Source organism: Chlamydotis macqueenii, chromosome 5, assembly GCF_036417535.1.
Source record: "Chlamydotis macqueenii isolate bChlMac1 chromosome 5, bChlMac1.mat, whole genome shotgun sequence".
NCBI lineage: Eukaryota > Metazoa > Chordata > Aves > Otidiformes > Otididae > Chlamydotis > Chlamydotis macqueenii.
The window spans coordinates 29044439-29057661 of NC_141560.1; the positions used below are offsets into that span (position 1 = coordinate 29044439).

Below are 13223 nucleotides of genomic sequence, written 5' to 3' on the forward strand. Positions count from 1 at the left end.
TGGTCAAGTGATTTTTGTTTGTGCTCGAGTTCAGGACTGAGAACCGCATATTGAACTGAAATTTGGGAAACTTGGAAGCGTGCAGCCAAATAAAAATGTAATCTGAAAGCCGCAGTGGCTATATCCCTGTTAATTCTTATTAATACATTGGTTTTCTAGACAATCGTCATAGTGATATTGTAGATCGGTCTTGCTTTACAAGTTATTTCTGAGTTTAATTATTTGATGTAGAAGCTGTACACAGAGATGATCTACACTAGGGGTCAAAAGTAGCAGCTGTTCAACAATACACAGGACAAATCTGGTATAGAAAGTGGAAATGCGTATTGTGGAGTCTAGCTTAACCTGCAAGGGCGGTTGATGTCAGGAGGATAGAGTTACACAGATCAGAATTTTCTCTGCTGGTTGCGAAGGTCATACTAGTTCTGAGAGGAAAATGTGGGATCAGTATAGGGTTACAATGCCACCTATACAGTCTGCACTAGGAGTACACTGGGCCCCTGGCTTAGTCCTAGCAGGCACGGAGAGCATCTCCTTCTGACCTGCTGTCATCACTGCTTCCTACTGGGCTGGGTTCGTTTCCACTTACAAGCATCTTCTAGCTGAGATATTCTCTGAAGTGTTTTGTTCCAAGCATCAATCTACTCTAGTGCTCCTTATTTTATGAAATGCAGCAGAATGATGCCTCACAGCATGGTCTTGGCTATCAGCTAAGAGAATTTGTTTTTCCTGTTGCTAGAAGCACTGGGGAGGCAGTGAAAAGTCCTCTCTATGGAACTGTTGTTTTTTATCTGCCTCCAAACTTTGCTGGTGTGTTGCAGTTTGACTTGAAGATTTCTCTGGCTGACTTGAGTGTAATACTTAAAAACTGAATGATGAATAACTTTTTTTGCAAGCTTCCGTGCAATGTGGAGTTTACTGATGATTCCTGGCTTCTTACTAAAGCTGGTAATTACTGCTTCTTTAACTGGTGGTTGATTTGCACCCTCTTGGGAAACCTAACATCTCTGAAAATGACAGTGCAGAAACTGCAGTCTTGACGATTTGCTTTTCACTTTCCAAGTTTTGTAGGCTTTGATTTATGACTGTCGACTAGACCACCAGAGCATGGTCTTCAAAGCCATAGTGCGCGTGTGTGTGTGACTGCAAAGGCATACATCTGTATATCAGTTTTTAACTGTTCGGCTGCTGCTTAAGACAAACTTGTCTATTTTAACTGAAAATAAGGGGAGAGGCTGTTGCTGAAATTTGCTCTATGTGCTTACATGGGGAAATTAAGCCAACTAAGAGCCATTGGGATAGAGTGTATTGCAAAAAAAAAAAAAAAAATTTAGATACATTCCTGCTCATTACTACCTGCTGTAGTTTAGATTTGGAGCTGGTTAATGAAGGGAGATGCTTCCAAAAAAGGAGTGTGCTCTTCTGGATACAGTAGCCAAAAAAGTGTAGGAAACACTTCTTGCTGACACTCCACTTGCTTACCTGGTAAATGGCTTGATTGTTAAGATCCAGCCTCCGGCTTTTATAACTAGCCCATGCACTAAACTGGCAAATACCAGTGTTCACCAATTACCTAAATTAAATCTGGGTCACACATCTCATCTCCTGTTTCTTGTTTGCTTTGAATGAATCCAAAAGTACTGCTAACAGCTGGAATCCCTGCTGAGGCCAGTTTGATCTGCTCTGGAGCTGCTCCAGCCAGTGCTCTGATAAAGCTTGATATCGTTTCAACAGGCTCTAGGAGGACCACAATGATTTCCCGTCATTGTTTAAGGTTTCATTCAAATATTCACCATGCCAGGAAAAAGGATATTTCACTTCTGCTTTTCTCCCTTCGCTGCTGCTACTAGAAAACTTTTTTTCTCTTTTTCTTTTCTTAAAGTTAAGCTAGAGTGTGGCCAGTGCTTTTGGATTCTGTGGGAATTGCTCTACTCCTTCATCCCCAGGGACTCTGTGTGTTGTGGCTGCAAAAGGTGCATGCTGTAAATAAATAAATAATGCATCAATGTCTTGGAGTCAAAGCACATGTTCTGCTAAGAGAACATATTACGTGGAGGAGGCCGGGGAAAACTCTGGCCCTCTGCCCAGATTTTGGTAGTAAGTAAAACACCTAAATCCCTTTAAGGATCTGGCCTGCAGTCTGTTATTCTTAAGCAGCTTTTTAATTGTGGCGTTAAAAAATAGTAGTAATATTTTTGATTTTTAGGCAGTTCAGTAATCCTGGAGTAATGTCTGCTTTCCAAAGAGAGCATAATTTAGTGTTGTGCATTGATTTAAAAATGGGGTTATTACCAGTCAACAAAGTTTTATTCCCACCGTGCATCATCCCGCTGGCATGATTAGCAGAGCTCTGCTGAGCCAGGCCCTGTGCTGTGCTTGCTGCGGAGATGAGCCCCCGGTGCAGCCCTCCTCCCTGCCTGTCTGCCGGCATCGCTGCCCCCTCTCCTCTGCTCTCTCAGCTCCCGGGGTCATGTTCCCCAGCATATGAGGATCAGGTTTAGCCAAAGGTTACTATTTTGATTGTTTGACCTAATCCAGCTCGCTGGGCATGGGATGGGTGAAGGGTGCGCCAGTGTGAGCTGCTGTGCTAGCAGCTGGGATGGGGGGAATGCATGAGGGAGGTTATCCTCCCCAGTGAGAGTACAGCTCACTTGGACCATTTCTCCATTGCAGTTACAAGTGGCTTGTGGTTTCCGTCAGGCTTACTTCCAGTGCTAGGCTTGGACTGGCCCTTACTGCCGTTATGAGGCTGATGGTGAAATGTGAATTCAGCTGCAGAGCTGTTTGTAACAGCAGAATGACAACAGAGCAAACAGGGCCTACAGCAAGGCATCTAGCTGACTGCCAGGCATGATAGAAGAGGGCTTATTACTGGGAATTAAGGGTACTCACTTCAGTGTAGTTTCCTACCCTGGTGAGCCACCATCTCCAAAGCAGCTGTGGCTTGAGGTGTTGGGGCGAGGAGCAGGCTCTGGTGACTTACTGGTGCCTGCAGGTACCACTTGCTGGTGCTTGTGGGGCAGAAGGAAAGTCAATTCATACATGGCTTGAGATACAGAGCAGTATTTTTGCAGCTGTATGTGTACACCTGTCCTAATTGGCCAACTCCTGTGAGTAGACTTTCATTCTTGGTAGCAGAGGGTCCAAGGGATCCACTGCGCTGGCTGGCAGTAACTTCTGTGCCAGTGTTTGTTGGCCCAGTAAAATTACCTTTGATTTAAGCAGCATGTGCTATACTCTATCTGGTCATGTGTCCCATGAGGACTGCATGGCTTTAGCATGTGCTAGGAAGCAGAAAATAAGGCCTCTGAGGTTCCTAGATAAAAATTTCTGTTGCTCATGGTAAAGCCTATACTGTCAATCTTCAATGAGGTCAACTGTCCTTGGAAGATTATTAGGGGCAGGTCGTGCAAATGGTGCACAATCACATCCTCGTTCTGTGGGACAGGCATGTACTGTACTCTTGTATCCAGAGTTTGGATGTTATGTTTTGAATGGATGGAAAACTAGATGGGTAAAAACTGGCTGGATGGTTGGGCTTAGAGGATGGTGGTTCATCAGTCGTATTATACCTAAAAGGCTGGTAACAAATGGAGCACCATGCGGGTCTGTCACGGAACCTGACCTGTTAACCACTTCTGTCAGTAAGCAGATGTCACCGAAGCAGATAGCAGAATGCATTCTCATCAGTTGTGGAGATGACACCAAACTGAGGACCACTTGATGCACTGGAGGGCAAGGCTGCCACCTAAAGAGACCCAGATGGGCTGGAGAAACAAGCCAATGGCAACTTTTATGAAATTAAACATGGACAAATGCAAAGTCCTGCCCGTGGGAAGAAAGAGCCCCTTGCAGCAGTACATGCTGGGGACTGCCAGGCTGGGGAGCAGCTCTGCTCCGAAGTGGAGCCTGGAAACCCTAATGGTCTTGGTGGGCAGTGGGCTGAATGTGAGCCTGCAGTGTGCTCCCTGCACAACAGCATCCAGGGCAACAGTTGCAGGAATACAGTTGGTAGATTGAGGGGAGTGACTATTGCCCTCTACTCAGCGCTGGGAGACCACATCTGTATACTGTGTCCAGTTTTCCAACCAAGCTTAGCCCATCATATCCCATAGCTCTTGCTGCTACTACTGGCAAGTGATGAAAGGAGATGTCAGAGGAGTGGGAACAAGACTTCTATTGCCACAGCTTTAGTGGAGTTAAACTCCAAGGAAGTGACTGCTATCACTAGCAAGTAGTCCCAATAGTGAAGAAATGACTCTGAGACAAAGGTCTGGTACCCTGCCAGCAGTCTCACCTTCTCTTCCCTGAATCTTGCTGAGGCTGCTAGTGGTGTCAACTCAAGTTTAATACGTTTTTGCTGTAAAAACCCTTTTGAGACCTATTGACTGTCGTGTGGTTTGGAGTAATTCATGTTAGGCTTATCTTGTTGTTCAAGGTGAAATTTAAACAAACTGTGAATTAAGTGATTGTATCAGCAAGTCTGGAGATGATCAAAGAGAGAAGTATGTTTCTGAAAGGTGTTTGGTTGGTTCTGGTTCAGTCCATGAAAGCAAACATGCACTGCCTTGTGCAAACACAGCACAAAGGAGTTGCAGACTTTTGCAGACTTTGCTCTGTGGACTTTTACTCACACCTCCTAGGGATCTTTACTTTGTGTTGGACCATAGGGATGTCTAGGACAAGGACTGGAAGATATTAATAGAGGAAGACAGTGGTAGTAAGGCATGACGTGCTGGGTTTGCTTTCTGCTTTCATTATGATTGTCAATCAGTTTTGCACTGACTGCTTGGCTTTAGAAACCCAAGCAAACTTTATTTGAAACTACCTTGAAGTCACGTAGCTTGTAGAGAACAATAAACTCGTACCATACATGCCAGTGTTTTAGTTTAATTCATTTTTTTTCTCCTTGTTTAATGTATATATTGTGAAATATGAAGGGTATTTACTTCCAGTTTGGAATTTCACACTGACTCACCCAGTGAGAGAAGCTTGTGCAAAGATACCTTCTGGTGGTATCTGCTGTAGTTTTCAGACTGATTGTCTGAAAAGTGCTCAGCCAAACTGGTGGTGGGATACTTAACAAATTAAAACTGAAGGTGGGCATCTTGTAGAATTTATTTTTTTACACTCTTCATCTTTCATTCAGGCTATGGTTGCTTGCTATCCTGGAAATGGAACTGGGTATGTTCGTCATGTGGACAATCCAAATGGCGATGGGCGCTGCATCACCTGTATTTATTACCTGAATAAGAACTGGGACTCCAAGGTGAGTAAGCCATGGGGTCAAGGCGTGGAACATGAGGGGAAGTCTACTTCAGAAACAGCTTTGGAGCTGTCTGTTGCTTCTGTGAACTCAAGTGAACTTTTGAACAGCTGGTCCATTCTTCATCTCTACATTTATTTTCTTGGTGTTTATGGCAACCGTTTGGAAGTAGGAATCAGAACTGTTGCCTTATCATTCTGTCTCCCATCCCACACACATACTGTTTTGTTGCTGTAGAATAAAGCTTCTAAGCAGTGGCCTGTTGACTGTTATGATTTGTTTAGAGGAAAGAGCCATGAAGCACTAGAAAGAAAAACATAATCCACTAAGGAGTAAGTGGATTCTGGGAGCAGAATGAAATGACAGCCCAAATTTGGGACTTTAGGACTCTTGATATTGTTCCTTTGGGCTAACCTGCAGAAGTTCTTCAGGCAGTTGCCTTTGATATTCTCACCTAGTGATGGGGCTTAGTAAGAAGAACAAGCACATGGCTTGGTTTGTCTTCTCCATCTTTGACTTCACCAGTGGGTCTCTTGACAGGACAGTGCTCTTGTTTCTGCCTTTATTACTATAAGGCAATAAAGTCAGCCTTGAATTTACCATACCTTTAAGTTAGAAAAGAAAGAAGGGTTTGTAAAATTGCAGGATGTCTCTTTACACTTCTGGTGTCATAATGCGGGACAAACCATTCACATGGATTATTTATGGAAAATTGCCCAGTGTTTTTGTCTCTCTAGCCTGTCTTGGTCACTTGAGGAGGATACTCTTTAAGCCTATGTAAATAGTATGAACCCCCAAAAGTGAGTTCAGATATAGAGGCAATGTCACTGAAAAATGCACTGCTGGAGGAAAACTTATTCCTTTACAGAGACTATGACAGTGAGACATCTCAATGTAATAAAATGAAGGTGGAGATGTGGGAGGAGATGCAAATATCCAATTTATTTTGTGCACTACACTCTTATTCTAATAGTGAGGAAGCACCCAAGTGGACACTAAGAAGGCTAACTGAAATCCAAGACACTGCTGGAGAGTATTACGTGGATGTGATGGTAATTTTATCCAAATATATTCTGGAGGAGATGCAATATAACCATGCTGGCCTTTAAAAGCAACTGTGTTGCTTTAAACCTAACCTAATGGTTTCTCACTGAGATGTGCAGGCTGCATGGAAGTACTAAGTCAGAGCAGTGCTGGGTTGACAGCATCTTCCCTGCGCTCTGTGGTGCAGCATAAAAGCCTCCAAAGAGCCCTGTAACAGCAGCAGGGAGGAGGCAGAGTTCATCTGTATTTTTGGAAGTTTCTACAGTGCATGCAAATCACCAGACTTTTTTCCCTGAAACTCATGGCACATGGAAAGAGACAGATGATGTAGTAGAGAAACCAGGCTATGTCACAAATAGGGAAGAGATTGGCTGGGAGGCACAATGCATTTATGAGAAGTTTAGTACAAATCCAACAACTGGAACAGGCTTCACTCTTCCCAGGGTGTAAATGTTAAGTCCTGTATGATCAGATTCAGGCTCTGAAAAACCATAAGCAGTGTCTAGCAACTACTGGGAGGAGAGTCTGATCTTGGACTGGTCAGGTGGAGCACCCTTACCTGCCTTGTGGTATTCGCTGGTTCTAGAGATGTGACTGGGAGCTCGGAAGTTTCCCAGTGTTTGTTACAGGACCAATGTTGTCTTTATCTTGGTTCATTTATATTGGCCAGATATTTATGCTGAAACATTACAAACTGTTTGGGAAAGTCTGGGTGGCTGAGAGATTTGGTGTACGGTTTTTTCCGGTGTCGTCATGTAGCTGTCTTAGTTATCATTAGATGTTTATTCCCTGTTTGTTGGGTGCTGAGGAGGGAAAAATAAGTCATTGTTTGCATGAATGTGTGGGTGTTTGTATGTGTAAAAAGCAACCTTTCCTTTTCTTGCAGCTGCATGGTGGAATTCTTCGGATATTCCCAGAAGGAAAATCCTATGTAGCAGATGTTGAGCCAATTTTTGACCGATTACTTTTTTTTTGGTCAGATCGAAGGAATCCACATGAAGTCCAGCCTTCTTATGCAACAAGGTAAGTAGCATATTTAGTATTGATATTTGACCAGGAAAAAGCAAAGCATCTCTTCTGCTAAGACTTGTACCTAAAATTATGGCCATCATGTGTTTGTTTAAATAAACATGTGCGTAAAAAAGACAGCTACATTTTGAGTGGATTTTGTCTTTTTGAGTCTCTGGGAAATGAGAAAGAACAAGCTTGAATGGTAAGATTCCTTGTGTGATAGGGGGAAAAAAAGCTCTTTAACCATTGGCAGGAGAAATCTTCCAAGCCAAGCGTAGCTATTTAGCTGGGAGATGCTGTGTTATACTTTTGCCCTTGTAACACTATAGGGATTCTTGGGGCTACCATCTGTCAACAGGCTATGAAAAGATGATGTGCTGCAGGGCAACCCCCAAGCTGCCTGCAGGCATCTCAGGACAGAAAAACAGGCAAAGATCTGTAAGCTACTTTTGCCCTCTGTTGCCAGGGCCTCTGCACTTTTGTGTCTCTAAGCAGAAATTCTCACCTATGTTTCTATCTTACTTGATAAAATATGCATTTAAAATACTGTCTCTATTTGTCTATAAAAATGTGCGATTTGCATCCTATTCTTTTATCTACAAATCCAGTTTTGTTTTTTGCTTTCTGCATGAGCGTGAAACTCCAGGGCTCCATTTTAACAGGAAAAGTTGAAGCAAACACAATATTTCTTTCTTTTATAGATATGCCATGACGGTGTGGTATTTTGATGCCGAAGAAAGAGCAGAAGCCAAAAAAAAATTCAGGAACTTAACAGGTATGATTCTTTTGTAAGTGTTCACCAGAAGGAATTTAGTGCATTTGGATATTTCCAAAGCCAGAGACAGACTGGGAATAACTCTGTAGGTGGGTATGACACTCATTTTTAGAAAGCTTTTTAATATCTTATCACTAATCAGTTATTTTGTGCAAAGTGGAGAGGTGGTGACAGAAGAAGGTTCAGGCCTCAGTGTCCCTGATGAGCATGATGGGGAACATGGGAGAGGCGGTTTCTGATTTCTCTCCCAAATGGCTGTGGAGATTTTCTCCCACCCCAGGTGGCTGCTCCAGTCACTGGAAGTCTCTAAGCTCCTCTTTTGTTATTTAGGAAGTATATTTTGTCTTCTCTGAACTTTTGTTCAGCACAAAGTCATAAGACTTACACAAGCAGTTTCATAATCATGTTCTATAAATAATCTAGCTGAATAGGGCTTGTCTTCCATATTAATGAAGGCAGGCAGGGCTTGCAATAGTGCAAAAGGGATTTGTATTTAATTTACAAGTAATTTCTGAATGGGGGTGTTCATAATGACATAGTTTATGTATAGTTTATAAGTTAGAAAGAAACTAAGTTTAGAAATATATATAAGTGCATCTTTTGGCAGGCAGTTGCTAGAGTAGCTGTGATCATGGTGTGCTTCAAGAGCTACCTACGTTGAGCTAGGTCTCACTGGTAGCTTAAAGTCAGCCAGAGATACTTCTGCAGAAGCCCTTGAAGAGGTGACCCCAGCTTTCCTAACAGCAGCCACACTGCCTGCTACTGTAGTAATGGGCTGAGTTGTCCAGATGTGCTCCAACACCCTACCTGGGGCTATGCTTAAAGGTTTGCTGTCTGGAGCGGTTTAAGATGTGGTTTTCAGGGACTGCCTCAGGCAATTCCTCAAAATACAGTATGGAGAGCATTCCTCTTTTTAAAAAAAATGTGTACTGTGTGGCTGGAGACCAGCAAAGTCGTAATTAGTCAAATGCTTTTCAAAACGGACTCTTGTCATCTGTGTAGCTGGTATGCAAAGCAAATACTGGCTTGACCCTTAGAGGGTATCATGAGCAGTGGGCCAAGGCGGGAGGGAAAAGTATCTCCAATCTGGAGTCTGAAAGTTTTTTTGAGCTACTTAAATATTGCATGAGTTGTCTTCAGTTTCAACAGAGCAAATGTACAGGAATGACATGGTATGACTATCCTGTTAACGTGCTGTGGATTTGTACAGCATTTCAGTCCATGTAATGGATTCATGTAATGAGTCAGAGATGGAAAGTGCTGCCCATTGAAAACAAACCATCTTTATTCCATTTCTGAGTTTTCAGATGAATGCTGTCAGAACTCTCTGGCTTAACAGCCTCTCCTTTTTCTTCACCTTTTCTATGTAGATGCAAGGAAGAGAGAAGCACCTCTTAATGAAGACTAATCAACTGTTCCTGAACTCTTTGTGAGGAAATAAGATCCCAAAGATGACTTCAATTTCCAGCAAACAAGGCCAAATTCTTGTTATGCACAAGAATGCACTGGTTGTATCTAGCACGTGCATCTTACATTGATGGTACTTAAGGCAGCCTCCTGTCATGCCTGCATCTGGCAGAAGCAACACTTGTTTTCTATTTGCGTTTTGCTGGAAAGAGTAACCAGGGTTTTGTTTTTTTTTTTTTTTTAAAAAAAAAAAGAGTATCACTAAGCCTAGTGGCAGTGGCTCAGCCAACTGGCTTTTGGTCACTCTTGTAACCAAGATAACAACCATTGGAACTTGTGGTAAAAACCTGAATCTTATTTGCACTTTATGGGGTGGAGGGAAAGATATCTAGCTCAGTGGGAAGGAACTTTACAAGTTTAAAATCTGTGGCAGACTGCTAAGGGGCAAGGAGAGTTATTGGAAATGCAAAATTAAACTGGATTTTTGTAGTGTCATCTTATGGTCTGTCCCACATGGGCCTGTTGATGTACTGTTCATCACTTTGCTGCACAGAACATTGGCTCAGCTCTCTGATAACATGACTTTCCAAACAGATTTTTGTCTACGCAGTCATCACGTTTCCTGGATTTTGTTTTCTTTTCAAGACTCGCGTTCTAGCTGTGCGGTTGTGCTGCCCTTTTTGTCCCAGGACTGAGGGGGAAGAAGTCCACAACTTTGTAAAACCATTTCCTTTCTGTTCTGAGTGGGATGGGTTGTATGTTTTCTATTTTCACAGTTTGGTAAAGCATCAGTTTTCTCCCAAAAGTCTGGTGAGCTTGGAAGGCTAATGGCACACAATGCATTGGCACTAAGGGCCCATGATACATAGAGTTAATTGTTGTTTTTGTGACTTCTCCATCTACTATGTTTTGTATGAGACAGATATGAATCTGAAAGGAAAAGATACGTCTGGCAGTCTGACAAATGTATGATAAATAATGGGTAGCTTAGACTTGATTTCTATGCTGCTTATCCTTAGTTAACATCCTTAGTTAACACCCTTGTTTAACTTTGCATGTGTATGTAATTTGAATGAAGCAGCGAGTCCATTTCCATTGTTCTGTTACGCCAGGTAACTATTTTTGCTGTGCCCAAGCCATGAGTTCAGAGTTATTGAAATGGAAAAGTGTATACTTTTTTCTGTTTTTCTAAACTTATTAGACTCAATGAGTAACTGGTGAGCTATCTCCAATCTACCTAAGCTTCTATAACCAGCACTTACTCGGCAGTTCAGAATAGCTCTTAATGAAGCTGGGAGCTGGCGGTGGATTTATCACTCACACTAATTGTTCTCAACCTAATACATGTACTAGCATTCGTTTTTGTCTCCTGTGGTCAGTGTGTGTCAGACCCTGCTGACTGTTCCAAAGAGATGCCCTCTTCAGTGTCCCATATTTTGCTGTGCCACCTGCCCACAGTGGAGAAGATGGCCTGTCCAAACTGCCAGCCCCTGCACCAGTTCACCGTGCTGTGCTGGGCTGTTCTACTAGTGGTGGGTCTGTGGGCCAGCTCTGTCACGTTTGAGCTAGGGAATGAAAAGGTAGTGTGCAATGACAACTATTAGATGTCAGTGACAGAAGGGTAGCAGCTGCATAGGACAGAAAATAAATAACTTTCATGACAAAAAAATGTTAATAGAAATGGAGTATTTTTTTAAGCAGGTCTGTCTCTTAAAAAAAAAATAATGCTGGGCATCCTTGAGCCTGTCCTTGAATTCTGAATGTAAATACAGTAGTGCTAAGAAATCCCTCACTCTCTCTGGCTTCTCCCAGAGATCCAGCTATGGTCTTATAGGCTGGACTTGGTTCAGCCTGACCACTGTGCACCTTAAGAGAGGAATATGAGGGAACATGTGTGACAAATATTCTTATAGCTCAAGACTAGAAAAAAGCAAATAATCTGATCAATGTCTTTTAATGTTAGGAAAAACATTATTTCACTACAGTTCCTTCTAACTAGCACAACAGACTTGAAGGAAACAACTTGAAATTCTCATTCCTCAGTGTTCATGTGGGTGGAGAAAGAGTTAGGGCTCTTCCCTGAGAGTGACAGGTAACCCTTTAAAAGATGGTAAATTTTGAAAAGAGGAGGAGCGTGGAATTATTATTTGAAAAGGAGAGGAAGGAACCCAACATGATATGCAAAGTTAATAATAGCATGTAAATTTGAAACTCCTACACTATTTTAAAGGGGGCAAAGACAGCTAAAGTGGAGTAGAGGAAGTCTTGCTTTGCCTTTAGAAGCTGTAACCTTAAAATGCACTAGAAAGAGATGTTGGTACACATCTCACTGGAGCCTGGAACAGTGGAAAAATAATGGGGTAGGAGAGGAGAGGCCTTGTATAAAGATTGAAAAAGAAAGGTACTTCAGTTACCACTATTGCTACCAGCTGGCTTCAGCAGTGGTCAGCAACATGTGCGTGGTGGATAGAGCACACAGCAGTGTCGATGCATTTATTGTAAATAAAGTACATATTTTCATTTTTAGCCAATATCTTCCTGATCTAGATAAATAACAATTATTTTGTGGCAGAGGGCATTGTCTTTTTCTTTATTAACACATATAATTAATTACAAAAAAGTTGACGGCACAGGATTTTGACACCAATTCCTCAGTCCTGTTCCAGATCTTTACTTAATTTCCAGATTGGTGGAATGATCTCCTTGAAGATGCTGTAGTTTAATTTGGTGGGAGTGGGTGGGGTGTTGGTCATGCAGGAATCCAAGAGCTTGATGTTTGCTACACTGACTTCTCTTACTTATCTCTGGAACTGTTGCAAACCGCTCTGCAAGAATGGATTGTCTGAAGAGCTGCAGTAGGGAATGCATTTCAAGGAGACTCTTTCCTTTCCTTTTGTTTTGTCTTCATGGCAAACTGTTTGAAACATCTATGGCTAAACAGTACTTGTCACCCAGTTGTGAAAAAGAGTATTTTCTCTAAGGCATTTAATTTTCAGTCCTCCAAAAGTTTTGTGGGGTTTTTTTTCAACCTTTAGGTAATGTGCCTTCATCATTCATATCTGTGAAGATGTTACATGCCACAAGTGCATGTCATGCAATTTTTTAATGAGTCTTTAAGAAATACGGTTGCCTTTCTGAATGCAATTGCATTGGAAAAATATGCAGAAACACCAAGTCACAATTTCTGACGGATGGGGTACTGAAAATCAAGAGACTATTTTTGTTGAACCTGTAACCGCTAGCCTTTTGAGCAAAGTAGCCTCTAATAAATCTTATTGTCTCTAGATTACTTCTGGTTCTATGAGGAATGGCCTCTGCAAAGTAGCATCTAAAGAGATCCACTCTTTTTCCTTTTATCTTTAAACAGTTTTAGTCCTTTCCTATTGCATTTTTAAAAAATGTTGGAATATATTATATGCATTTGTTGTTGTTGTTGCAAAATAGCTGGCTCTAACACCACTTGCATCTAGAAGAAAATGTATCTATTTGCAGGCAAATAACTAGTTCTACTTTGACTGTGCTGTACTCCCAGCAGATATGAGAGTGAGTTATGACTACATCTTCTCTTGTCAGGTTGTATGCTGGTCAACAATGCTGACACTTTGCATCGGACTGGTGTAGAAACTGCTAGTAGTATTTTACCATACATCACATTTTGTGTTCCTGTTACTGTTAAAAAGAAAATGTGGCAGGAGTCAATAAACACTGGGTCATGTTAAA

General features: G+C 42.0%; 1 protein-coding gene across 1 annotated transcript in view; it reads left to right on the top strand.

Moving 5' to 3' along the window:
* EGLN3 (egl-9 family hypoxia inducible factor 3) overlaps positions 1 to 13223 on the top strand; it is a 32161-nt gene extending 18938 nt beyond the window's left edge. The window contains exons 2-5 of the mRNA XM_086748774.1: positions 5150 to 5269; positions 7197 to 7333; positions 8023 to 8096; positions 9467 to 13223. Of these exons, the coding sequence (XP_086604900.1) occupies positions 5150 to 5269; positions 7197 to 7333; positions 8023 to 8096; positions 9467 to 9504 (369 nt within the window). The 3' untranslated portion in view covers positions 9505 to 13223. The remainder of the gene's footprint in view (positions 1 to 5149; positions 5270 to 7196; positions 7334 to 8022; positions 8097 to 9466) is intronic.